This window comes from Calonectris borealis, chromosome 17 (assembly GCF_964195595.1).
Source record: "Calonectris borealis chromosome 17, bCalBor7.hap1.2, whole genome shotgun sequence".
Classification (NCBI taxonomy): domain Eukaryota; kingdom Metazoa; phylum Chordata; class Aves; order Procellariiformes; family Procellariidae; genus Calonectris; species Calonectris borealis.
In genome coordinates this window covers 871,411-898,096 of record NC_134328.1, presented here as the reverse complement: position 1 = coordinate 898,096, position 26,686 = coordinate 871,411, and the positions used below count along the sequence as shown (strand labels likewise).

Sequence of the window (26,686 nt, the reverse complement as noted above, 5' to 3'; positions counted from 1 at the left end):
GCAAAGAGGAGGGAGCTTGGGTGCTTCTGCCCAAGACTCAAGGAAGGAAATACGCCAACATGCACGTCTCCTGCTCCCAGCTACTCTCCATGCCAGATCTCTGACTTGCCTTGGCATTTATACAACCCTATAGTGCTGGATGGCCCCAAGGGCCCCAGCAGAGCAGAGCGCAGGGCTGTTGGGCCCTGCCACAGGCATCCTCCATTGCTGCTGCCCTCAGCCACAGGACACGGGCAACAGCACCTCAGTCCCACCGCTGTCCATGCAGCTCTTCCCAGCAGGCTCAAAGTGCCGCCTCCTTCTCTCCGCAGGCTTTGACTCTGCCATGAGGAAATCACCCCATGAGGCCGCAGAGATCTTCTGCTGGCCACCCACGGGCTCCTCCCCATTCCCTTACGCGGAGCACACGAGCTTTGCTGGAGGTGGCCCTAACATTGTCCTGCTTCCAGCTCCGAGACAGCAGGCACAGGACAAGTGGGGAGGTCGAGGTTCTCCTGGCTGCGTGCTGTGACAGGACCAGCCCCACCGAACACCAAGGGACAAGAGAGCTGGGCTTGTGCCTGTCTGTGCTGTAGCAGGAGAGGCACGGAAAGATTAAGGGGAGAGGACAGACAGCAAAAATGTGGAGTTTGCTTGAGCATTAGAAATATCAGTTCTGCCTTGGATGGGAGATCGTACAGCAGCAGGAGGAAGAGCAAAGTGCAGAGCAGAAAGGAGGAGGACTCTGTTCATCTCCTTCAGACAGAGGCAGAGTCTGGTCCAAGGCGAAGCAGCCCTGAGATGTCCCTTTGCAGACTAGAAAGACCCCTCCAAGAAAGGCACGGGGCAGGCTGAGGCGGGACACACATCCCACACCACTCACCCAAAAGGGTCTGGGAGAGCCAAGGGGGTGCCCAGGGCTGCAGCAATCCCTCCATGCCCCAGCCCTCAGCTGACGGGCTGCCTCGGCAGCCCTGCTGCGGTGTGAGGCTGGATGCTGGACCCAGCACTGCAACACAGTGAGCAGGGCAACAGCAGCTCTGTCTGGGCCCCTCAGCTGCAGTTCTGCGGCCCGGAGGGGGATTTCTGCCCTATTTGGGGAGCTCTGCCCCATGCCAGGGTAACATGGCCAAGGGGAGCACACAGAGATGCTCCCGCTGCAGCCACTGTGCAGTGCCCGTTTCCCCATGCCCAGGCATCCACCCTGGCGCTGCTGGGCTCCAGCTTGACCCTGTCCACAAAGGGTTTGTGTGAACACGGCCAGGGGCACAGTGCTGCCATCGCAGCTGCCTCCAGCACCCCGTGGCTGGGAGCTCCCACACAGACCCGCAGCCCAGCCAGCTTACAGAGGTCTGTGGCTCATCGCTGGCAGTCCGCGGGCTGCCAGAGGAGCCCTGCACTGCCCCAGGGAGCTGCTGAGGAATGTGGCCAGGATCGAGGGGGGAAAGCTGCAAGTCCAGGCCATGGGGAAAGCAGTCCTGAGGCCTCAGCACTCCCATCTTGCCCTGCTGGGTCAGTCCCGACCCTGGAAGCAGCCACGGCCAGGCCTGGCCAAGCCTGCTGGCAGGAGCCCAGAGCAGCCACCCAGCAGACAGCCTTGCAGCCGTCAGACACCAGCCTTAGTAATTCATCTGGAGCAGGACAAATTGAGGTGGAAGTCCAGGACTAAGAGGAGAGCAGGGTGGCAGCATGGACACATGCCAAAGGCAACCCATTTCCACCTGCTGTTTTGAAAATCTCACTTGGAGAGATCGCTGCCAGGAGCCCAGCTGGGACACAGCCCCGGGCAGCAGCTGAAGCAGCACCGGCAGCACCTCCCGTGATGGGTGAGCAGCGGCCCTCCGGACGAGGCAGGGAGCATCAGGCCAGGTCTTATTTACTGGCTTAACAACAGAGCTGACTAATATCCGCACCAAAGCCTTGCGAAGAGGGGACTAGGGAGGAACACGGGAACACTATGAAAATAATTAGTGACCATTATTAATATCTGGCAGCTTCATTAGCGACCAGAGAGAGGGGATGAGCTGCAGGATCCACCACACAGACCAGCAGGAAGGAGCTGCCAGCACCCATCAGGAGCCAGCGCTAAACCAGTGGGCAGAGGAGGCGGAGCAGTGAGGCCCAAACTGCAGTGACCCCAGCTGGTCCCTGCCACGCTGCCCAGATCCCTACCACACTGCCCAGCCGATCAGCTTGGCTGGCAGGTGTCAGGCGAGGCATCTCTAAACTCCCAGGCACTGATGGCGAGCAGCAATGTGGGCAGAAAACGATGACCTGGCACCTACAAAGCCCTCGGCTGGCAGAGCTAAAATAATAGACTAACCTCATGGACAGGAGCTACAGAGACAGGAGGCAAGGGTGGGCATGGGCAATGGTGGGTCATACCTCCAGGGACATGTCCAGCTACATGACATGTTCCAGAGGCCTTAGTCTCCATCAGGAGGGGGACACTTGGACCTGCATGCCTCTTGCCCGTCCCTGTGTGCACTCACAGTCCCTGCAAAGCCAGCCTGCACCCTCCCAGACAGGCACATTCTCACCCCATCCTTGTGCTGTGATCCCTCACTTCCTTGAACCTCGGCACTGACACCCTTGGGACGCCCTGTCACCCCAGTCCCACATCCAGCCCTACCTCTGCCTGCCATGCCAGAGTAGAGGCAGAGAGCGCAGAGGTTCGCCCAGCTCCCAGCACGGCTATTGTCTCGCCGTCATCATCCACCACCTTGAAATCCAGGTCCTCGTTGTACTTCCTCCTCTTCACTTGCCGTCCTGAGCGGCGCTTCTGTGTATCGGATGAAAAAGGTAGTCATGGGCAGGCCAAGTACCTCCTCCTTGCTTGAGCGGAGGAGAGAAAGCTCCAGGGCTGCCTGATCTCCAGAACACCCCCTGCCCCATGGGATGAAGGTGGTGGGAAGAACAGGCAACCCTTGGAGGTAAACCCATCACTGCGGTGCCAAGGTCTCCATCAACGCCTGACCCACACAGCCCCATCAGCCCCTGAGACCTGAAGCAGAGGAGCCCTGCAGAGACACGCGCAGCTCCTCAGCCCTGCGGGGCCGACCTGCCTCCCCATGCTGTGCTAGGAAAGGGGAGCTGCCAGGAGCCAGGGAGGAGAGGGAAACTCAAGGCTGAGGGATGTGCAGCACCCAGGGCAGCAGCGTGCACCCAACCCAGGGCCACCAGCTGACTTTAAGCAGTGTGGCTGGTAAACCCCAACCCAGGTGGCTCCCCTTCAGGGTCGGGGTCTACCAGCCACACTGCTGAAAGTGCTCTCTGATCGCTGCGCTCCAGGGCCCAGCTCTTCTCCCACTCAGAGGCAGCTGGGATTTCCCCCACTGGTAGCCAGCCCCAGAGCTTTGGACATACCTGGCTGTCGGCCGACTCCGCAGACTCCTCTGGGCTCTGCACGGATGGGCTCAGGAGATCCTGATCCAAATCCAAACTGTCCACTGGTATCTCATTTTTCCTCTTCCCTTTCTTCTTCTTCTCCAAAGGGGTGTCCTTGCTGCCAAAACAGACTAACAGTTAGATCTTGTCCTAGGGATCCTGGGGGAGAGCCAGCAAGCGCACCCACACAGGGCTCTGCTCCCACTGGATCACCCAGAGGCAGCTCAAGGCTCCTGGGGCCTCCCCCAGCATCGGGGATCCCCAGTCGGTGATGCTCATTAATCACCATCAAGTGTTTCTCCATCCAATTCCAGTACATTGGGATGAAAGTGTCCACCTGTCCTGGCCTGGTGTGGGGCAGAAAGGGGCCGGGGGCTCCCACCAGCCAGGGAAACAGCCCCACAGGGGCTGTAGGAGATGGGGTTCAGCTCATGGCCAGCCCTCACTGCTCTTTCGGCATGGGGAGCCCGGATGTGTGAGGTCAGGACACTCTAGATAGTGGCTCAAGAGTGCTGATGAGTGGGGAGGAACGAGGCCAGCCTCTCCTTTCCCAGGACAGTGACCCCTTCCTCGGACCATGAAGTCTCCACAGTGAAGGCAGGTCCTGCACCAGAGTGCAGCAGCCTCTGCCCCAGCTGGGAGACGGAGACAGGGACCTACATCCAGCGCAGGCGCAAGGAGGATCTCCTCACCGCCAACCCCAGCAGGCCAGGGCAACGAGGTGCATGCTCTGAGCAGAGCACTCACAAACACATCCTGTGCCAACAAAAGTCAGGGATGCAGTTCAGCAGCTCCAGAGATAACCTGTGTCCTGGCACCCCAGAGACAAACCTTCTAGCCCAGTCTGAGAAGCACCGGCCATCTGCCGGCCACCTCCTGCATGTGCCACAGAGCCCTGCCAGATCCCGGTAAACCTTTACACCAGTGTTGAGGCAGAAACTGCTCCAGCTCAGGGTTTGTCTTCCCTGAGCCACAGCACCAAGTCCCCTCCTGAGACGGCAGCTGAGCAGACGCTGGCCTGTGCCCTCAGTCGGAGGGAGTTAAGTCCCGTGACTGCCATGAACACGGGAGGATGCAGGTCCCAGACTCCCACCGATGCAATGGCCCACCACAGCAGCCACTGCTGCCTCCAAGGGCCCGCTGGGAGGCTCTGTCCCACCAGGCAACTGTCCTCCGTGCTCAAGTCGCGGAGGGGATTTGGGCCCTGCTCCCGGTGAATCCCACCACCTTCCTGCAAACATAAAATGTCCGAAGACGCAGCCCAGCCCCGTGGCACGCTCTTGGAGTCGGGGACACCTGACCCCCCGTGGCACTGAGCACCCACCACAACCTGCCCGGGAATGTTCCCAGGAAGCAGAAGGGTAAGAAACAACCTCTCTCAACGTGCCCACCCATCCTTACCCTCTGCAAGGAACACCGTTAAGGGAAAGATTTCAAAGAGCTGGCGCCTGTCTCTGGGCTGAGCAACATCCCCTTCCTCACTCACAGCCCTGCCACCCATCCCCTCCACATCCCAGACCTGCACAGCGGCAGAGGAACAGTTAGTTTCAAAGCTGTGTCAACGTTTTACCCCTGTGTCACAAGAAAAATCACTGCTTGTCTGGGACAGGCAAAAACCAAGCAGTTAAAAATCTGCTGTTCAAGCCAAAAATGTCATGGCCGTGCACCCGTACTTCAATTAGAGGCCCTGAAAATGCACTGCGAGCACGGCTTCCACCCGAGCAATAACTCCCAAGATATTGATTTGTAAGTCACAATTAACAACTGCTTCATTCATGAACCAGTAGTTGGCTATGATTAGAAATAATTTAGAAGAAATTATGCCACCATTATCTGCCACTTAGAGGACTCGCAGCAATCATTTCACCGTACTGAGTGCTTACCCTGCCTGCCGCACACCTCTCCCTCCCCACGCTGCCAGGGCCCCCCAGCCCAGCCCCCCATCTCCGTCCCGGGCAGTGGGCACAGGGGGACACACAGCCCTGTTCCCTGCAGAGCTTCCACCTTGACACCCACGGATGCCTCCACCAGCGGCTGTTCCTCCCATGGGTGGGTTTGCTGGTGGCTGACCCAGAGGCTGAGACAACAGTCTGAGAAGAGGCTTGAAGAGGGGCTGCGGAGGGGGGGAAGCTGCAAGGAGGACCCATAGGCTGGGCCTAGGTCCTCCTGGAAGGTGCGGGTGAGTGGGAGGAAGCACCACGTGCTCAGGCTCCACTGGGACAGGGCATCAGGAAAGCATAGAGCTTTGTGGCGCTCCCAGACTCCCACGCATGGTTTCTTCTGGCTGCATGATGTGTTACGGAGTTATATTAATTGGTCTTTTTTGCATGAAGTGACCTCTTCACCAGGACTCCGCACGCTGGCCCCTGGCACAGCAAGTGGATCCCCCTTCAGCCCCCCTCCTGCTACTCCCAGACCCTGCCGTGCCTTTGCAGGAGGGACCAGGGTCTCCAGCTCTGCAGCTGGGGCTACCCCACCACAATCCCCATGTCTAGCAGAGTGACCTGCCCACCAGCTACCCACGGCAGGTCACACTGTCATGGGCTGCTTTTAGCGCCCTGTGAAGGCACTGCTGGCAGCCAAGGGACCTGCCAGGGTGGCAACAAGCTCCTGGACAAGAGCCATGAGTGCCTCCAGGAGCCCAAGCCTCCACAGCCTGCTCTTCCCCAGGTTTCCCCTGCTTTGGTCTGATCCCAAAGGTCCCACCGCAGGGGTAGACCTCTGTGAACTGCCCATATGGCAGTTTCTTACTGGTGGAGCAGAGGTGTCATTAGGAAAAGCTGCTGGCTGCATCCTTCATCCCAGGATCCTCCTCGGTGCCCAGTGCTGCCTTTACATGGGCTTCATCCTCCCCTTCCTTGCCTGCAGCCCCTCTTCCTCCCTCTCCACCTCCAGCCCCTCCACTGCAGCCCTCCCCGGGGCCTTGAGGAGCCCTTCCCTCACTCTCCCGGCACTGTCCACTTGATCTGTCCATCTCCGGCTCACCGGCCCATGATGACATGGGGGCTTGGCTTCCTCATATGCAGAGCCCCAGGCTCGAGGAAGATCAGAAGTGACAGTGCTGCACAGCTCAGGGACCCGCCGGGGACACGGCGCCCAGCTCTCGTCCTGCTGAGCTCCCCACGAGCCTGGCGTGGGAGCTTTGCTGCCCCACACCTTCTTCTGTTGACCGCCAGCCCATGCCTCTCCAGGATCCGGCTGCCAGTGAGCGCCGAAGGAGCAGGGCTCTGGAAGACCCGGGGCTCGGTCCCTGCCCTGCACACGTGTCCTGTGGGCAGGCACGGCGGGAGGGAGGCGGGCAGATTCCACAGACCCTGGGAAGCCCATTCTGGTGACCATTTCCAGAAAGTGCCCTCGAGAAGCTCTACCAAACTGGTGTTTCCTAACAAACAAAGGTTTTGCTGAAAAATTTCCAGCTGGCTCCTGTACTAATCCTGTTTACAGTAGAAATATATTCATCCTATGGATTATTTACAGTATACAAGGAGGGCCCAGCTCCAATCGATAGGCTTGCTTTGTACAGGACTCTCCAAAAACACTTATTCTCGCCAGTCCACGACAGCAAACCAAATGATGCTGGTGCTGTTGAGACCTGCTCTCACATATTCCCAATTAAAAAGAAATCAGAGGTAAGAAATCAGAGCTTCTGACCAATCAGCCTATTAATTAAAAGGATGAGGAATTACCGGAGGCGGTGGCATTGGGCTGGGCAGTACAAGGGAGTCCTCAGGCCTCCCCCCGCTGCCGGCCTTGGCTGCCAGCACAGCTCCGCAGCTGCAAGGGAGAAGTCCTGCCGCCCAGGAGAGCGAGAGGAGACGCTATGCCCTCCACCATCCTCCCAAACCTGAGCTGAGGGAAGGCAGGCTGCCGGCCCCCGGGTATGCGGGGACACTCGCTTGCACAGACAGGCCAGGGTCAGGTCTCACTCACATACCCTCTGCCCGGGCCCCAAAAAAGGTACGACAGGCCCTCTGCCACACAGCACCTTGCTGTCCTGGTGAGACACCTCCCTAAGGGCCTTCTGCCCCCCAGGCACAAAGGCCAGGCCAAGGAGAGGCCAAGACTCTTTGGTCCTCTTCTGGATCTGGGGTCTCACAGGGCCTCATCCCCAAAAGGGCACCCGCCTGTCCTGTCTCTGCACGGCTGGAGGGCTCATCCTGACCCCCTGACGGGCAGGTTCAGCCTTCAGCACGAGGAGCCCGCGCACCCTGCAACGTGGTGGCCCAGCGTGGCTCTCTCGGCCGAAGCTCCTGCAAGCCCACAGCTCCGTCCACACCAGGCACAGAAACAAGGTCACACCACCACCCACCTGCTCTTCTTGGGTCTTGCTCTGGGGGCAGGCTCAGAGCAGCTCTTCTTGTCTTTAGGTTCCTTGGGGGCTTTGGGTTCCCGAGGTTTCCGGGGCTTCTTGGCCACCTCTCTCTGCTTGGGCTCCTTCGGCTTCTTGGGCTCCTTAGCCTTTTTAGGCTCTTTTGGTTCTTTAGGCTCTCTCCTCCTCTTTGGTTTCACCTCCACAGCTGCTTTTTCTCCCCCTTCCTGCTCTCCCAGATCCTTTTTCTTCCGTTTCTTCTTCACTCCCGTGCCCCCGCCCCCACTGTCCTGCATCCCGTTCTGGGTGCTCGTCCGCTTCTGGGGAGCCCCGTCAGGCTCCTCCACTGGGCACTGGCACTGGCCGCCCGTGTCCGTGGCCGTCACCGTCACCTGCTGGGGCACCTCGTCCTGCTCCTCGCTGCTGGCAAAGGGGTCCTGCGCCTTGCACTCCCAGGCATCCGACATTGGGGAGCGGCTCAGCACTTTTAAGCTTGGCGGCTGCAGAGAGAACAGAAAGGCGGCGTGTGAAGCAAATGCCACATATAGAAATAGCCCCTGGGTGCAGTGCGAGCAATGTCCCTCGACATATGGGGAACTATGGCTAATGGCCACCACACGCAGACACAGCCCTTCCCTACCCGACAGAGTCTGACAGGTCAGAGAGGCCTTTCGGTTCCCCACCAGCCCACGTAGGTCCAGAATGGAGGTGGCTGGCCCCTCTGCTGTGCCCCCCAAGCACAGTCCTGCCTTTGATCGCATACTCCACACCGCACTCCACTGAGACCCAGAGCGACCCACACGCCCAGGTCATCTCCTGTCCACTGCCCAGAGCCACGGATTGTCCCAGCAGAGCAGGGAGAGGGAATTAAGGTTGCCTTGCAGCCTCCAGCAACAAGAAGCAGGCCCCCAGGTCTGTTCGGGGCAGAGCTTTGGGCAGAAGAGGGGGCTTGGACCAGCACCTTTCCCGGGAGCTGCTGGGCGCCAGGGCTCCCTCCAGCCCAGGAGAGGGGAGCTGCTCTTTCTGCTCTGGCTCTTCCTTCACTTCCCGCGAACCTTCCAGCATGAACACTGAAAGGAGTTCAGCTGCCTCCCTGGCACGCTCCGCTGTGGCAACAGCACGAAAAGGCCCAGCTCTGCTTGAGCAGCAGCAGCAGTGTCTGCGATAAGGAGCCCAGGCTCATGAGCGGCGACCCCAGCTCCTCGAGAGCAGCCCGGGCCGGCGGGGCTGTCAGGGGACAGCCTGAGGAAGGGAGCTGCAGGTGACAATTCGTAATGGGGACCAGAAACATCCCTTGCAGCAGCTACCAGAGGGGGACAGAGCAAGGGATGCACAAAGGGCCGGGCAGAAGCATAGCTGCGTGCAGCAAGGATGGAGAAAGTAACATGTCGGGCTCCACTTCGGCTACTCTTGCCAGTTAGTTCCCATCCCCAGCACCCCAGCACGGGCAGCGCCTGGCCCTGCCTGCTCACTCAGCCAGCCCACTGCGCCTCTCCTCTCTGACTGTGATCAGGGGGCCACTGGAGAGTGGCTGGGGCCATGGTCAGCACCCATCCCTCGTGGTACTGCTGAGAGCCCGCTGCTGCTGGGCGCCCAGGCAGGTCTCTGCCCGCTGCCCCGGCAGCACGGGCAGGCTGAGCTGCTCCTCCAGCCCCGCAGCGGGAGAGCAAACCCCACAGCCTTCGCAGGACATGGCAAACTTCTCACCCACAATCGCCTGATTAACTCCTCCTTTTAATGCACGGCTTGGCTGTGACCAGAGGGAAGCTGCAGCCATCCCTGGCCTGGCTCACTGCCACGGGGCTGGCAGGTCAGCACCAGACCAAGCCCAGCAGCGTGACCAGGGCTGGAAAGCTGGTCCTGCAGACAGGTGTTTTGTGGCTGTCCCATGAGACAAGGCGTGGGGCTGAGCCCCTGCCAGGCCCGTCCCACCAGCCTGGAGGTGGCACCGCCTCGGAGGGAAGCTGTGGGGCTGGTGAGTGGCCCGGGAGGCACCAGGCAGCAGCATGCCTGTGGGGACGGTGGCAGTGCTCACCCCTGCACTCTGTGCCCACAGCTGCCCCAGGTCAGGGGTAATGGTTCCTTCACAAGCCACTTCCCTGCTCCTGTGGTGCCAGTGCCTCCAGCAGCAATGCCCTGGCCCCCAAGACCCCCAGCGCCATCCAGCTCTTCAGATACCCCAGCGCTGCGGGAGAGAATATAAATATTTACATCCTACAGGCTGAGAACTGGAACCCATTCAGGGTGGTCTAGGGCGTAGGGCACTTTGTACACTTGGATTTCTGATGTAGATTAGATGGAAGCATTAAATGAAACGGGCTGCAAAGGGGAAAAGACCCCTGATGCCCCTGCAGCCACCCATGAGTGGGGCTGCTGGCACATCTGGCATCAGCTGGGCAGGCTGCACCAGCATCTCTGCCCGCACACGGCCACCTCCAGCGCTCTGCCCTGGCCCCTGCTGCTGGTCTGCTCCAGTGACCTGGGACGGGGGAGAGCAGCCGTCCCATCACATGGAAAGCCATCAAAGTGCACCCAAGAGATTAAGGGAAACCTATTCTGAGCCGGGAGTAAATCAGCACTATAGATGCTGCCTCTGAGCCCACAGGCTGAGCAACAGGATCAGCCCTAGTCTTTGCAATCCTCAGATCTTGCAAGCTGGGGATCAGCTGGAACAATTTACTGGATTAGCTACAAAGCTCACAGACCCCCAAGAGCCTGGATCTCCTTTTGTTTCTGTGCTGAACAGCAGCCAAATGCAGATACCAGACGGAAAGCAAATCTTCAGCATCCTTGCACAGCAGGAGGGTGAACTACTCCTTCCCAGGCACAGCTTGCAGCCCTGCATCTCACAAGGGGCTGCCCGCTTCCAGGCGGACCACCCAACAAGCAACAGGTCTGGATACCGCAATTCTGCTGCCGTCCAAGAGCGGGCGATGTCACCTGCCCTGCCAGAGAGGGGTTCCCCAGCTCACCCACAGGACTGGACCAGGACTGCGAGTGGTGCTGGGAGCGGTGCTGAGCACCTGGAGCCACTCTGTCCCTGACAGCCTGTGCCTGGGGCAGCTGAGCCACGATGGCCAGGCATGGGAACATGGGTCCCTCTCGTTGCATGCATCAGTAACTCACAGCAAACCAGCGTGGAGTAGGGAGTGCCAAAACTGGTTCATGATTTCCACCATCGCACGCCAGCCAAGTGGTCCAAAGCTCCCCCCTACCCCATCTGCTGTCTGCATCTACAGCTTCAACCTATGGAGCCCAGGCAGGTCCTGATCACCACTGGCACGTCCACTGCCTGGCAGGAGCCTCAGGCCGCACCGCATGAGAGAGGCTGATAAAGCTGTCAGGAGAGCAGGCCTCAAAACGTGACCTACTTGTGGGGTCTGCCTCGTGCTTGCGTTGTGCTGCTTAGGCAAATAGGAAAGGGCATTTCGGTGATTACCTGCCACAAGCCCTGCTGCAATAGAAAATTGAATGCTTTATAGAAACAAGCACGAGCTGTCAGAAGGTTTGTGAAAATGCAAGCAATCCTTCTGCTCCTCCTGCATCACCTCCAGCCTCTAGGCAAGCCCATCATGGTGGGAGCAGAGATATGTCCACCCCAGCACACCTCCCAGGCAGCGCTGCAGGCCCCCAGGTCCAGCAGCGCCAGCACTTTGCCATGGGATGCCCTGTGGGCATCAGACGTGACAGCCCGCTGCATCCGGGAAGCAGTGTTGGTACCAGTTAGCAGCACTTGCCTCCAGCTGGAGCAGCCAGAAGCTTCTGGCCCTGCCATGAAAGGGCCACCAAATACCAGCCTCTAGGACCACGCAGCTCATGGCCAGGGCTTGCACTGGCAGCAGAAGCACGGAGGGGCAGGGAAACCAGGCTCCTCCACACTGACTGCGAGCAAGGTACTGCCAGCCCCAGAAACCCTTCTGCACCCAAGGCTGCTCGGTTTGTCTAGAGGGGAAAACGATCCATGCCATGCTCCTACAAGTCCATGGCAAGCTCCTGCCATGCACATAGGACTGTGCTGCCGAGTACAAATCTGCAGTCAGAGCTCGGCACACTGCTGCGAGCCAGGGAATGGGCTTTTCCTACTTCCCCTTGATGAGGTTCAGTTTATCCTGGCTTCTTGTCAACAGGAAAAGCCTGAGAAAGCAGTGCCAGCGTTATCTGTGCTCCTGCGTGGCTTCAAAGAACACTCGCAGCTTGCCTGCGGCAGCCCAGCCAGTCCTCTGCGGCAGGCAGGAGCACACTGTCCCCGTGCAGCCGGTGCCGGAGCATCAGCTGCTGCCCCTGTGCCGCAGGGAACCACCATCCCTGCTTCCAAACGGTGAGGAGCTGAAGGGCCCGTGTCACACCGATGACAGCACTGCAGGGAGCTCTGCTGCAGCAGCAACCTCCAGGCTGAATGGCCTGAGACACATGTCTCCATGAGCCATCAGGCTGCCACGGCTTTGCCCAGGCTACCGGCCACCGTGTCTGCAGCAACAGCCAGCCGTGACACATTACTGTGTTCAGGCTCCCTTCACAGGGGAGAAACACATCGAGCTTCAGGAGCCTAAACCTGGCAAATCGTAGCCCCAGGACGCTTGCTGCAGCAGGCGGGCAGGGTGGGCTCCCCAAGCCAAGGGCTGCTCTAGGCCAGTGCTCTAACCCCGAGGGGGGCAGGAGTGGGGCAGGGCAGGCAGCGGGCTCTGCCCCCCGTCTGCCCAGGCTGACTGCGGCTCGGGAGCTCCAGTGGCAGGGCTGCATCCAGACCATGGCAGTTAACAGCTGCATGAACCCACCTGTAACCATGGATGCCAAAGCACCCAGTGGCATTCAGTACTACAAACTGATAAGGTATGGGAAAAACCCACTAATTCTGTTTAAATCGTGCTGCTCTCCTAAATGGCTTCTAGTTCTTAAGGTGTGAGAGTACAAAGGAGGATTTCCTTGTCACCCGCTCTGTCCCAGTCACTGTTTTGCCGTTCTCCATCACATCCTTCCCCTGCAGAGCTCTCTCAGCCCAGCTAAGGTACAGGTGACAAGTCACCCTCTCCTCGCAGGCGGGCTGGGCCAGCTCTCAGACCATCTGCCTTATCCTTCTCTGCACCTTTTCTAACCCATCAGCTTTGGGGTGGCAGTAGAAAAGCACACAGTATCAGAGAGGTACCACACAGCAGCAGGAGGGTTTCTCCTCTGGTCCTTCTCCCTTTCTGAACCGCTGAACGCACCTCTGGGACAACCTGCAGGCAGATGCCAAACTCTCTGCCAGCGTTTTACAGTCTCCTCCAGGAGCGGGCACAGCCCCAAGTGAAGATACACGCATGGCTGGTTCCCCCATATGCATTACTTGGCACATCTTAAGACTTTTCTTCAACTCTTCGGACTCCATTTCCATTTCAGCATCTCAGATGATTGCAGGAATCAGCTGGCGCCTTTTCCCCTGCTCCGCGCTGTAAAAGCAGAGACATTTTTCCTGTACTTTGCTTCCTATTCTTTAATCAGTCACTAATTCATAGAAAGACCTCTTATCAGGACAACACTTAACTTCTTTAAAAGCATTTGGTGAGAATTTTTCTCAAGAGTTGTTTGGAAGCCCATGAGCACTGTACCAGCTCAGACCAATCTCACCCCCACGATCTGGCTATCTTTGAAATCCCCGGCAGATTGCAAAGACTGACTTTGTTTTACAAAAGCCATGCTGACTATTCACCAGTGTAGTATTTTCATGGATGAAGCGTTTACCATAGTTCCTAATGATCTACCCAATACCCAAGTAAACCTATGGCCTCTAATTTCACATCTGCTACACATCCCCTTCCATGGACATGGCCCTGATAGGTGACAGCCCCTAAAATTATGTATTAGCGACTCCCAACATCTCATCAGGCTCCTTTACAATTCTACAGTAAATACCATCAAAGCCTGGTGGCTTGTGTGACTTTGCTCAAAAAACGTCTTTATCAAACCCTTTAATTCAGGGGCAACTCTCCAGCACGTCTGGCATTGGGGATGGTTCTGGGTTGGGAGCCTTCCTGATCGAGCTGTTCTGCCAACACCCTGTTTCCATGAGCACTCACTTGCCACCTCAATCGCTTATTTACCCTGTGACTCCTCTTAAAGGCTTTTTAGTCCTGAGATATTTGGAAAAAAAATTATTATTAGACTTCGTGTCTTTAGCAAGTGGTTCCTAAAGATCTTTTTAGTTGTGCCTTGCTACAGGTTTACTTTTAAATTCCCAGAATATGTGTCCTTTTTCTTACTACAACTTTTTTTAACTGAAGAAAAACATCATTTTACATTGAACAGCCTCTTCTACATGTCTTCTTACATGCCTGTCTAACCACATAGGTTTGTTGTTTCTGGGATATTTTGGAAGTGGGGGAAAGTAAAGATGACGACTTCCAGGTTTTGGTAGGTGATGCACATCTCTGAATCTCTGGTACCATATCCAAGCAGCCTCCATACGCTTAGTATGTTTTTTATCCTTAGAGCTGTGCCTTTGCACTGTCTCTCAACTGGCATTTTTTTGGTGATGACTGTAACAATTTCACATTTTCAGAATACGCTTTTATGTAATGTTTGTACATTTTTTTATTCCCAGAGGAATCTTCTATAAATTACATTTCATACAGGAAAGCAAGTTCCTCAGCAGCAGCTGGAGCACGAAGTCTTGTCCCATGCGTCTAACTACTGTCAAAGAGAAGGTCAGGGGAAAAAAAAATGTTTAAAATCTCCCCAGAGAGTCGTGAAGGCTAACAGAGAGCACTTATAATTGCATGACCCCACTAGAGGGCAAAGCCAAGGTTAAGGTGGGCCTTACTGGTGTGTTTCCTTAACTTAAAATCGCTTCATTTCATTTATAGTCCCAATTTGACTCGACTTCCCAGTTTTTATTCAGGACTTAGGGGAAAACACCACCAGGAGATGGGAGGCAAAGCGGCTTCTGCCCCTGGTCCTCGAAGGGCTCCCTCCCCTCTCCCAAACTGCTGAGCCTGCAAGATGCACCAGCCGCCCCGGCCCACGAGGGTCACGCAGCACCCCTGATTCTCTCCCCGCCCTCCAGCAAAGAGCGGAGCTGGGTTCACAGGGACCTGAAGGAACAGTTTAAAAAATCCGCTTGGCACGTGTGCAGGGAGCTTAGGAGCAGTGAAATTCAGCAGCATTTTCCCCACGACTGCCCAGGGCATGCACCAGCCCGGGGCCAGCAGGACTGCCTGCGGTCTGAGCCAGGTCCAAAACCCTCGCCCTCGCCCTGCCTGCGCCAGGTACCTGCAAAGGGAACGGTGGAGAGGAGGAATGAAGGGGAAAAGAGCACCTAGGACAGGGGGCCAGGATGACACTAGGACGTTACAGGATGAGAGTCCTGAGGAGCAAGTGAGAATGGAGAACAGCAGGCAGCTCTGGGTAAAGACAAGAGAAAACTTGAGGCCAAAGCACCTGGGAGAGGTATAGCAGAAGGGGTCAGGCTTGGCTGGATGGGGCAGAAGATCCTGCACCTTGTGCCCAGCCAGGAGGGCACAATCACACACCCAGAGCACTGCTCCCTCCATGGCCTGTGAGACCACATCACCTTCCCTGCCTCTGGCGCTCCTGGGCTCCCACCCCATACCTGGGCTGCCCAGCATCATCTTCTGCCCCGTAAAGGTGGCACCGATTATACAGCTTACGCATTTGCCATGCAATACCCAGAAAGGTGGGAGCAAAGAGAGGCTCCCCCGGACCCAAGTGGCAGAAATCGCAGGCCAGCACTGCTGGGAGGTGTGATGGGGATGAAGCGGATGCTGCATTGGCACTGCTGGGTGTCGGAGCCTCCTCGCCAGCCAGCATCACTCCTGATCCGTACCCAAACCCTCCAGTACCGCACAAGTTTGGGGGTGGGAAGGAGAAAGAAGTAACAGCCTGACGTCCACCTCACTGCCCATCCTGCAGGCTTTCCCTCCCCAAGAGCACAGCGTCCCCAGCAGGGCAAAGCTCTGCCACAGCCTCAGGGTCTGAACAGCAGCTCCATCCTGCAAGAAGGCCACAGCTGAGCCCTTCTCATGGTCATTGCCAAGAGCAAAGCCAGCTCCCCTGGCTACCAGGCTCACACGACATCCACACAACACACTCTTGCTGGGCAGCGTGACCAGAGCCAGCAGCAGCGGCCATACCACGTGCCATCTTGCACACAAGTGTCAGCACCATTCAAACCCCGTTCACTGCAGGCTGGGCCAGGCCTTCCTGCAGCCCCCAGGAGAAGCAGAACGCCTCCGCAGAAGCCCTGCATTTTGATCTAGGGCACGGCTCAAACCCCACAGAGATATGTCCTATATGTGGAGTGTCCACGGGGACCCTGACTGCAGGGGTCATCAAAGGTTTCCATGCTCTTTAGATAGAGGCCAACATCCAGGGGCTGCCCCGCACCCCAGCTGCTCGGCTTCCCCCCACAGCACTGACCAAAGCCACCAGTCAGGCTGCCACCACGCCAGCAGCCGGAGATGGGCACCATCACACAGCTCTGCCTCCCCGAGATGGTCACGCTGGCAGCCACCCGCCCAGTCTATCTGCGCAGCCGGTTGCAGAGCCCCATGACAGGAGTGGAAAAGGCAGCTTCTTCCATACGCAGCGTTTTAGCAGACTGTTGAGCCACCCTCTCTGGCAGCTGCAATCCCCACCGGTGGCGTGCACAGCATGGGCTGTTGTATTCTGGTCGCTGGGTGTCCACACCCCTCATTTCCAGCTCTTAATGCAATGCAGCAGAAGCTAAAAATACACAAGTGCCACCCTCCGTCATGTCTCTGAGCAGGCTCTGCAGTCGCCATGGGATGTGCACGACGGAGGTGGGGCCTGGCTCCGTTCCCAACACATTCCACCAAGACGCAGCCCTCAACAGCTACAGCCGGGAAGCTCCATCCTGTGACCAAGCCAGCCCTGGCAGTGGGCACGCATGGCCCTACCGCCCTGGCGCAGGGCACAGCAGGGGCAGAGGGCAACACTGCTGCCCTGCGCTGGCCAGGCTGTCCTCCCCGCTTAGTCCTCTCTGGCAGGATGCAAAGGAAGGCATGGCAAGAGCATGGAAAGAGGAGGGCCTGTGCAGCCTGCCACGAGCAGCAGCAGGACGAGGAGCCCTCAGGACCATGGGGGAGGACCAGGACCAGTGCTCCTGGCTGTGGGTGGAGGAGCAGGGCACCCTGGCAGCTCACCGCTCCCCCTGCCTTCATCCTTACCAGAGCAGGTGCCCACATGCTGCTCAGCAGAGCAAAACTCCTCCCTGCACCCAGCACCAAGGGTCATCACACCTGACCAGACGAAAAAAGCCCAAGACGGGCCAAGAGCCCACGGACACAGCCTGACAGAGCCACAAGTGCCCTCAGGTTGGGGAGCCCCCTTTCCCCTGCAGAGGCTCCCACTGCTGTCGGGACTCTGCTCCAGCCCTGGGGAGCTCTAGTAACAGCCCTCAGCAGCATTTGCAGCAGGTGAGACATCAAAGCTCACGTTTCACTTAGACCCATAAAATTCAGGAAAAACCTTCATTTTATGCAGTGAGTGCTTGAAGCAAAGGCAAGCAGAGCTCCCACAGATACTCTTGGAGGCCCACACGCCCTGATGTGTCCCCGCTGCGAGGGCTGCACAGGAGCCATGTGGTGCCTGCAGCCCCGGGCTGTTCCCCACTGCCTCCCCACGCCGCTGGCCATGCACCACTGAGGATCAGGCCATTCCCACTGCCTCCAAGCCCAGGCTGAAAAGTCAGAAGAGCCCTCCAGGAGTACACAGGAGCTAAGGGGTCACAGAGCTTCCCATCCCCTCCCTCTCCAAGAGGCAAGCAATGCTGCTCTGCTCTTACAGTCTGTGCAGGATGGGAGCATTTCCATAGCTGCAGAATAAGGAGATTTACAGGCACTGTGGGATAACTGCATTTATTTCAGTTCAATACTTCTAGGTTATTCAACAAGTCAGAGCTTGGCAGAAATAAGCAGGAGTAGAAGACCCTTCACTGTCCTTCAGCGAGGAGCAGGACACAGATGGGAGAGGCAGCCCACGGAACGATGGTGCTGCTGAAGCCCTCAAAGAAAACCCATCGCTTGTCATTGCTCCCTGGGGTAGCTAGGCACCCCTGTCCCACCTCCGCCAGCAGACAAGGCACCCTGGCATGAAGCCTCATAAGTCACGAGGGAAGTGACAGGTTTCATGAGTTAGTCACAGCTTGGTGACAAACCTACCAGATTTTCATGCATTACTAAGAAAGAAGAGTCGTGCAAGCACAGACCCTGCCTGTGCTAACAACAGCCCCTCATCTGGTGCACCAGTTGGCAGTGCCCTGCATGCCAAGCCATCCCAATCCGTGCAGAAAGGGTGGCACTGCTGCGGGGGGCACCAAAGGGGCACAGAGAGGAGCTCCTCCCAGGACAGCCTGCTGCGAGACCCCAGCTCTCCAGCCCATGCTTTGTAATCCACTGGCAGTGGACATGGGCAGGACAAGGCACTTCCTCAGGACAGCCATGGACTTGGGAAAGGAGACAGCACATCCATAACCCATTTCCAAAGGAAGCTGACAGCTCTCCTGCCATCCCTCACCAATATGAAGGGTGCCAGCATTTTGCCAGCCTTTGCACCCATGGGCCTGAACTTGCACCTACATGATGACCAAGACAGAGCTTCTGCAGGTAGAGAGGCTGGCAGGGAGACACATACAGAAATGTGTGGCCCTTGAGAGCCCTGGAACCATACAAGCATCTCATCTTCTCCAGAGAGACTGCTTAATGGCCTTTTGAAGGCAACAGCCTTCCTTGGTGCCACGAGGAGTCCATTTACAAGGAGAGCACAGGGATCTCGTTAGGTCGTGCAGAGAGGAAATTAGAAAGGCAAAAGCCCAGCTAGAATGCAATCTGGCCACTGTCGTAATAGACAACAAAAAATGTTTTTAAAAATATATTAACGACAAAAAGAGAGCCAAGGAGAATCTCCACCCTTTATTGGATGCCGGGGGGAACATTGCCTCCGAGGATGAGGAAAAGGCTGAGGTACTCAATGCCTTCATTGCCTCAGTCTTTAATAGTCAGAGCAGTTATCCTCAGGGTATTCAGCCGCCTGAGCTGGAAGACAGGGACGGCGAGCAGGATAAACCCCCCATAATCCAAGAGGAAGCAGTTAATGACCTGCTATGCCACCTGGACGTTCACAAGTCTATGGGGCCGGATGGGATCCACCTGACAGTACTGAGCTGGCGGAGGTGCTTGCCAAGCCACTCTCCATCATTTACCAGCAGTCCTGGTTAACTGGGGAGGTCCCGGATGACTGGAGGCTTGCCAATGTGACGCCCATCTACAAGAAGGGCCGGAGGGAGGATCTGGGGAACTACAGGGCGGTCAGCCTGACCTCAGTGCCGGGGAAGATCATGGAGCAGTTCTTCTTGAGGGTGCTCACAAGGCATGTGTGGGACAGCCAGCACGGGTTCATGGAAGGCAGGTCCTGCCTGACCAACCTGATCTCCTTCTATGACCAGGTGACCCACTAGTGGATGAGGGAAAGGCAGTGGATGTGGTCTACCTGGACTTCAGTAAAGCCTTTGACACTGTCTCCCACAGCATTCTCCTAGAGAAGCTGGCGGCTCACGGCCTAGACAGGTACACTCTTCGCTGGGTAAAAAACGGGCTGGACGGCCGAGCCCAGAGAGTTGTGGTGAAGGGAGTTAAATCCAGTTGGTGGCCGGTCACGAGCGGTGTTCCCCAGGGCTCAGTACTGGGGCCGGTCCTGTTCAATATCTTTATCAATGATCTGGACGAGGGGATCGAGTGCTCTCTCAGTAAGTTTGCAGATGACACCAAGTTGGGCGGGAGTGTTGATCTGCTGGAGGGCAGGAAGGCTCTGCAGAGGGACCTGGACAGGCTGGATCGATGGCCGAGGCCAATGTATGAGGTTCAACAAGGCCAAGTGCCGGGTCCTGCACTTCGGCCACAACAACCCCAGGCAACGCTACAGGCTTGGGGAAGAGTGGCTGGAAAGCTGCCCAGAGGAGAAGGACCTGGGGGTGCTCGTTGACAGCCGGCTGAACATGAGCCGGCAGTGTGCCCAGGTGGCCAAGAAGGCCAACGGCATCCTGGCCTGTATCAGAACTAGTGTGGCCAGCAGGAGCAGGGAGGTGATCGTGCCCCTGTACTGGGCACTGGTGAGGCCGCACCTCAAATCCTGTGTTCAGTTTTCGGCCCCTCACTACAAGAAGGACATGGAGGTGCTGGAGCGTGTCCAGAGGAGGGCAACGGAGCTGGTGAAGGGCCTGGAGCACAAGTCTGATGGGGAGCGGCTGAGGGAACTGGGGGTGTTTAGCCTGGAGAAGAGGAGGCTGAGGGGAGACCTCATCGCGCTCTACAACTACCTGAAAGGAGGTTGTAGCGAGGTGGGGGTTGGTCTCTTCTCCCAAGTAACAGCGATAGGACGAGAGGAAATGGCCTCAAGTTGCCAAGGGAGGTTTAGACTGGACATTAGGAGAAATTTCTTTACTGAACGAGTGGTCAGGCCTTGGAACAGGCTGCCCAGGGAAGTGGTGGAGTCACCATCCCTAGAGGTATTTAAAAGACGTGTAGATGAGGCACTTAGGGACATGGTTTAGTGGGCATGGTGGTGTTGGGTTGACTTTTGGACTCGATGATCTTAGAAGTCTTTTCCAACCTTAATCATCCTATGATTCTGCAAGGTGTGGGAGCTCCTGCGCTCCGGTGTCCAGGGGGACGTGGAATGGCACCTCTTGCTCGTTTTGCCTCCAACGCCGCTCAGCAGGCTCTGCAGAGCATGGCAGGGAGCCACCCACCTCGGGGAGCGGCCACCCCCTTCACCACATCGATCAGGAACCCAGAGTACCCCCAGGAGCCCTGCTTGGCCAGGCTTTCTTCCAAACACTCAACTCACAGCAGCATTTCTCACTGCTGCCCAGACCCTTCTGGGGACACCCTAGCACAGCCCTTGCAGAGCTGGTGACCCCAGAACGCTGCAGCCCACTCTGTGACATGCTGCAAGGATCGTCCTACACTGCTGCTGGTTCAGAGAGCCCAGGAAATGAGCAGTTCAAGCCCTACCCCTCCTTGCTCACCCTGGCAAGCCTTTATCTCCCTCCCAGACTTTATCTGCAGGGGCAGTTACACAAAACACTGGCAGCTGAGCCCTCTAAAATCTCCAAATGCTGGGGGAGGACAGTTTTGCTATGCTTAAAACCCATGTCATTTCAGCAACCCCATCTCCAGAGCAGCCAAACCTGCTATATTAGTCCAATGGAGTGGTGGGAATTTCTTACCTGGGCTTCACTACCAGAGGATAGAGATCACTCACCCGTGCCCCAAAGCACTCTGCTCTCCTTCAGGCCTTCCCCCTGCCCCGGCAGGAGTGATCCAGCAGTGATGATACGCAAGACCTGCAGGGCTCCCCTCCTCCTCACCTTGAGGCTGGCTCTCCTTCTTCACAGCATCTTTAGGACACACTGATAAACTCACTACTTCCTACAGTGTCAGTGCTCTGTACACACAATTTCCTATATCTGCAGCGTTTGGTTTGCTGCAAGCTCATAACAGCACACTTGCCTTTTCCAAACCCTTCCCTCCCTTCCCCCTTCCCATTAACCTGCCATGATGGCACGATCTGCAGCTGCCCTGAGCAGCCCGAAGATGCTGCTTCAGAGCTGGCTAGAAATGGCACCAGCTCGTGCTCTCCAACAGATTTATCCCTTAGCTCAGTGTTCAATTTAATGGTTTCCCATTAAAAGCAGCACAGACACAAATCAGCTCAGGGTAGACCGGTTTGTTTTATACCTCCAGCCATATTTCACCCCAGCAGGCAAAGCGAGTCTCCATGGATGTAACAGGTCCTTTCCCCTTATCAGAGCGCCAATGGTCAGGTTCTTCCTCTTCACACGGTTAATACAAAGACCACTGGCTCATAAATATCCTCCGGGAGCAGCAGGTAGTTATGAGCCGATGCAGCAATTCAGAAATGGCAGCTTGGAGGGATGGGAGTATTTCTGAGCAAGGGAAGATTCCCTGGCCAAGCTCTCTCAGCCCCGCAGATGTGATCTTCCCCAACCTCCCTGCTGGTGTTAGTCCTGGAGCATCATGTTATTAGCAGTAATCACAGCAAACGTGGTTTTGTAAATATATGAGATTCAAACAAGAAGCAATACTAGGGACTTTGAGGGAAAAGAAGGGTTGCTCTTCCACAGGGAACAGAACCAAATCAAGAGCATTTCCATCACTGAAGATAAACCCCACCTTGTTCAATTGCCCACATCAGACTCATCCACTCCAGGCTGTAGCTCAGGTCAAATTTCCATGTGCTGAGCTGCAGCCTTGTCTGGAAGTGCAAGGCCCCTCCCACCCTGGCCCCCCTCCCACCACACATCAACTGCAACAATTCACACACAGGACATGGTCCCCAGGCCTTGGCAGCTGAGTTGGGAGAAGGAGAGAGGGTCACAAACCTGCTTTTCTTTTTTCTGTATTTTCATTATCATCAAATCTGGGATGAATGTTATTTCTGCAAGACACAACACAAAAAAAATTTCACAATAAAGAGACTGGTGAACCTGAGGTACTCCATCCTTCCACATCACCCCTCCAAGAGGCCGAGCCAACCCCGGTGCCGCTCAGAGCAACAAGCTGCAGGAGTGAAATACTTTCAGGGACAAGCTTGGGGACATCTGCTCTGCTGAGGCACAGCAAGGAGCCCGACCACACATCTCCCCGCAGCTCAGTGCTACCTGAACCCCGCCAGGCAAGACCAACCTCGGCGTCCCAGTCCCAGCACGAAGTGGCGCACCTGGGGCTAGCGGAGACGCATCCACCTCCCCAGAGCCCCAGACCCGCCCCAGGCACCCTGAGAGACATGTCAGATGCTGCCAACCTGCAGCAGCAGAGGGAAGCAGTAAACAAACCAGCCTCTGCCAAGCAGCCATGACAGCAGTGAGAGAAGTGGAGAGGATGCAGGAGCTTGAGGCGGGCCGCAAGCCCTACTACCAAGGAAGAGCTGCTAGGGGGAGGAGGACAGGGCAAGCAAGAAGGGGGAAGAGCCATGCTCGCAGACACCATCTCCGCAGCGAGCCGCAGCAGCCCTCGGAGCAGCTCTGGGCAGGGTCAGCAGGCCGGCTGCCTCCTCAGGCCTGTGTCCCTGCAAGCGCAGGAGGATGCTGCGTGAGCGGCACCCACCTCGCAGCCCACAGGAGGAGGGGGGGCTGCATGCAGGGGTGATTCCCAAGCAACCCCCCCAACACCAGGCCTGGCCGGAGGGGCTGCAGCTGCAAGTCCAGCTCTTAGCAGCACCTTAGGGCCAGAGGCAGAACTGCCCGTGCGACCAGGTCCCCACACTGTCCCCCACCAGAGGAGGGGACTAACGAGGGACCTGTGGCGATGCAGCACCCCGACAGCTCTCTGGGACTGTTCCCCCTGGCTCCCTGCACCACAGCTCAGCACCCTGCACCCAGTGCCTGTCGTCCGGCTTGGTCAGCGGCACCTTTTAGCTGATCTCTCCCCGATGGCCACAGCTCCCTGCAGGCGCTGCCTGAGCAGCTGCGCCCAAACGCAGAGAAACACCACCCAGCACACCCTCAACGGGCTGCCACGCACCCTCAGGACACGGCCAGCTGGTGAGCAGCCATGCACCTGCCCAGGCCCCGTTTCTCTGGGTTTTGGGTGTAGGTTGGACATCGCCAGACGCAGGAGAAAGCAGAGCTTACTGCTTCCCTTCTGCCGGTGCTGTGTCGGTAGAAAGGCCAGGAGCAGCCCCGCCACACGCAGGGTCAGCATAGGCACTGATCCCGGGTGGACAGGGCATCGCTGCAGCTCCCCAGGATGAACACGCTCACCAGCTGTGACAGTCAAGCCGACACAGTGAGGTTACAGCCCCGTGCCCTCCCCACAGCAGCCCCAGCCACGGTACACTTGACAGAGCTGTCAGGGTTTGCCCAGAGCCCCCTGCTCCAGGCAGTAGGTGCTTTTTGGGGAGCCGACCCTCAGCAGTTGTCTGCTCCCACAGTGCCAGCAACAGGCACCAAAGAGCCAGAAGTATTTGACAAGTGTTTTAGACACAAATCCCGCAAACACCTGCCTCTTGTTTCCCTCCCGTACCATGCAAACCCCACGAGCCACAGCGACACGAGAGCCTCCCTTGCCGCTGCAGCTGTCGGACTCGCCTGGCACAAGGGCGCAGCTCGCACCGCCGCCAGCCTGCAGGCAAGGCCCAGCGACACCCCAGCACCCCCCCATCATGTCTCCCCTCCCCAGCAGGAGCACCCTGCTAGGCCCAGACCTTACCGAAACCCAGACCCATTTCTCCTTTGACCCAGCGTCTCTGTTCCCAAAGGGGAGAGCCCAACGGGTCCTACAGGTGGGCAGCGCTCAGGCCAGCACAAGAGGGGACCAATTCTGCATGCCGATGCTGGTCCATGGCTCATGCCCACAACACCAAGAAAAGGCAAAGGCTTCTAACTGTGATCCCGGATACATGGCACTGGCCAGGCCAGCACATCCCACATATAAGTCAAGCTTGGTGGCAGTAAGGCAAGGCACCCCGTGCCACCAGCTGAGTGGGGAGGAGTTTGATGGCATCTGTGGACAGGACGACACAGAACTACTTTCTCGTGACTAAGCCTGCCAGCCCCTCCTGTACTCCTCCAAACCTGTCCCAGAAGGGCCCGGAGGACAAGGAGCTAAGCCAGGCTGGAAGATGCGTGTAGCTGCAGCAGTGGTGCTCTTCAGGAAGGACCAGGCAGAAACTTCAGACCAAGCAGCTGCTGCAGCTCAGAACAATCCTGCCGGGCTCCAGCAGAGAGCAGCCCCATCCCAAGGGTTTGCTCAGAGCCAGAAGTGTTGGAGATCTGGGTTTGGTTCAGCCTTCACAGAGGCCTCTGGGCTGCGGGAGATTCCAAGATGCTCAGCTTAGCCCTCCTCACCAGCAGCACACGAGCGCGCTGGCCTTCACCCGTCAGCCCCAGCCTGCGCCCGGCAGGTCCTTCCAGGGCCCATCCAGTCCGTCTCAGCTCCCAGGGCAGGAGATGCTCTTGCCCTGGCTCTGCTTCCCAGCCTTTCACTCACAGATTTTCTTCTGGAGAAACCCCGAAGACGGATCCTGGGCCCGCCAGCCCTTGCGGGCACTAGCACTCTCTTCCTGCTCTGTGTTTTCTTTCCATCATCAAAAGGCTGTGAGCTCCCTCAAGCTGCCCCTTCCCCAGAGCCCTGACAAGCCATGGGGTCCCCTCTGTGCTCAGGGAGCTCTCCCCATCACCTCCTTACCCCGAGGACTCACTCCCTGACGCTTAACTAAGTGGCCTGCTTGTCACTTGGCAGACACCGAGGGTTTTTGCACGCTAGCCCCAGAACAGAGCTCACACAATGCAAACAACTTCCAGGCCTGCAGGCTGAGCCCTGGCACCCAGCGTTACAGCACTAAGGTGCCTGTGCAGTCTCCAGCAGTCTCCTGCTGACACAGCCGTGGGGACAGCACCAGGACGGGATCCAGCAGCACCCCTTCTCCCACGGCAGGAGAGCAGGACATTGGCAGCTTTCATCCGCACCCCTCCAGGAGCCACTGCATCTCACCAGCGTGGCTCTGGCCACCTCCAGAGCCCAGGGCAGGGCCAAAGCCAGCCCAGGGAGAGATTACGAGGGTGTCTGTAGCCCTCTGCCCCCACCCCAGCAGAGCCAGGGCCCCACAGTGGAGCACAGAGGTGGTTTCACTGAGGCCCAAGAGATGTCAGGAAAGGAGAAAGGCTCAGATGTTGTCTGCAAGGCAGCAGTTCAGCACCACTTCTGGCAAGCGAAAGCCAACATAAATACCTTGCTACAAGTTCCTCAGCACCGGGCTAGCCCAGCTGGAAGCCTCTTATCACATGGCCTACAAGAGCTTGCTGCTATCACTCAGATCTGGGTTTTCAGGGCTTTTTTTTTGTTAAAATAAAACAAATATCATACATTGTGGATAACACACATTTAGTGGCCTAGGTCCCAGCATTCTCACCACCTTCTGTATGGCGGTAACGCAGGCAGTTGCCAGCAGCTGAACAAGAGGGTCGAAAGATGCCAGGAAGCTTGGTGCGGCAGCGAGCAAGCGGCCCAACCCTGCTGCCTCTCCAGAGCCCAGGCAAGGGCTGCTGGACCCCGCTGCCATCAGCCTTGGCGGCTCAGTCCCACAGCCCTGGCCTCTGCTCCCATCAGCTGCTGTTTTGGCACCACCCTCCCTGTTACTTCACAGGCACCGAATACTCGGGCTAGGGTAGGATTTAGAGCACACGACACTGGGCCAGCAGGACGATGCCTGCAGGCAGGAAGGGCAGCCAGTGCTATAAGCAAGCTGCACGAGGGAATGAGCTTTAGACCAGCCATGCCTTGCTTCATGAGCCTCATCTCTAGCAGCAGGAAGCCAGACACAGGCTCTTCACCAGGACAGCGAGCAGGCAGCTGGTGTATGCCACAGGTCCAGTGCTCCCGGGAGCGGCTGTACAGAGCAGGGATGCTCCTGGGCTCCCCAACAGAAAGGAGAGCCGCGATCCTGTTGCCAAAGCAGCCCTCTGCCTGCAGCCTTTCGTTCTCCTTCCCAGGGCACCTTTGGACCAGGTGGGGCGGTGTAGGCTGCCCATTCCTAATATCCATTTTTCCCAGGGAGCGCACAAGGACTCACCTGCACACACACAGCTCACAAACAACTTTTACCAGGTTAAAGTTAGTATCCGGGAAGGACTTTCGCAGTTCCCTGAGTGCAGCAGGCTGCAGGCCACCCCTGGCTTTAGAGGTTTGCAAAAGGCACGGCAGAAGCCCACCCGCTGGGCTAGCCAAGCCACAGCCGGCAGCACTGGGACACAGCAATGGAGAAGGAGCTCTTGGCCAGCCCTCTGGCACAGTCTGAATGAGTACCGGGACGAGAGGGGACAAGGGCACAGGTTCAAGATAGGACATGGGAGAGCAGAGCCCGGGAGAAGGTTTCTCTGTGACCAAAGCAGAGCAGTCACAGTTTCTACTCAGATTCACACCCATGGGTGAACTGTGGGAGACCACAGCCGAACCCGCGGAGGTGTCTTGCACAGCG

The 26,686-nt window shown here is 57.5% G+C and overlaps 1 protein-coding gene across 1 annotated transcript in view; it reads right to left on the bottom strand.

Annotated features, from left to right (window-relative positions):
• The window catches only part of CHD6 (chromodomain helicase DNA binding protein 6), a 96,438-nt gene that overhangs the window by 41,986 nt on the left and 27,766 nt on the right, over positions 1–26,686 (bottom strand). Inside the window, exons 3-7 of the mRNA XM_075166199.1 lie at positions 22,092–22,147; positions 21,427–21,716; positions 7,676–8,175; positions 3,346–3,484; positions 2,612–2,761 (exon numbers count right to left, since the gene is read on the bottom strand). Of these exons, the coding sequence (XP_075022300.1) occupies positions 2,612–2,761; positions 3,346–3,484; positions 7,676–8,175; positions 21,427–21,468 (831 nt within the window). The 5' untranslated portion in view covers positions 21,469–21,716; positions 22,092–22,147. The remainder of the gene's footprint in view (positions 1–2,611; positions 2,762–3,345; positions 3,485–7,675; positions 8,176–21,426; positions 21,717–22,091; positions 22,148–26,686) is intronic.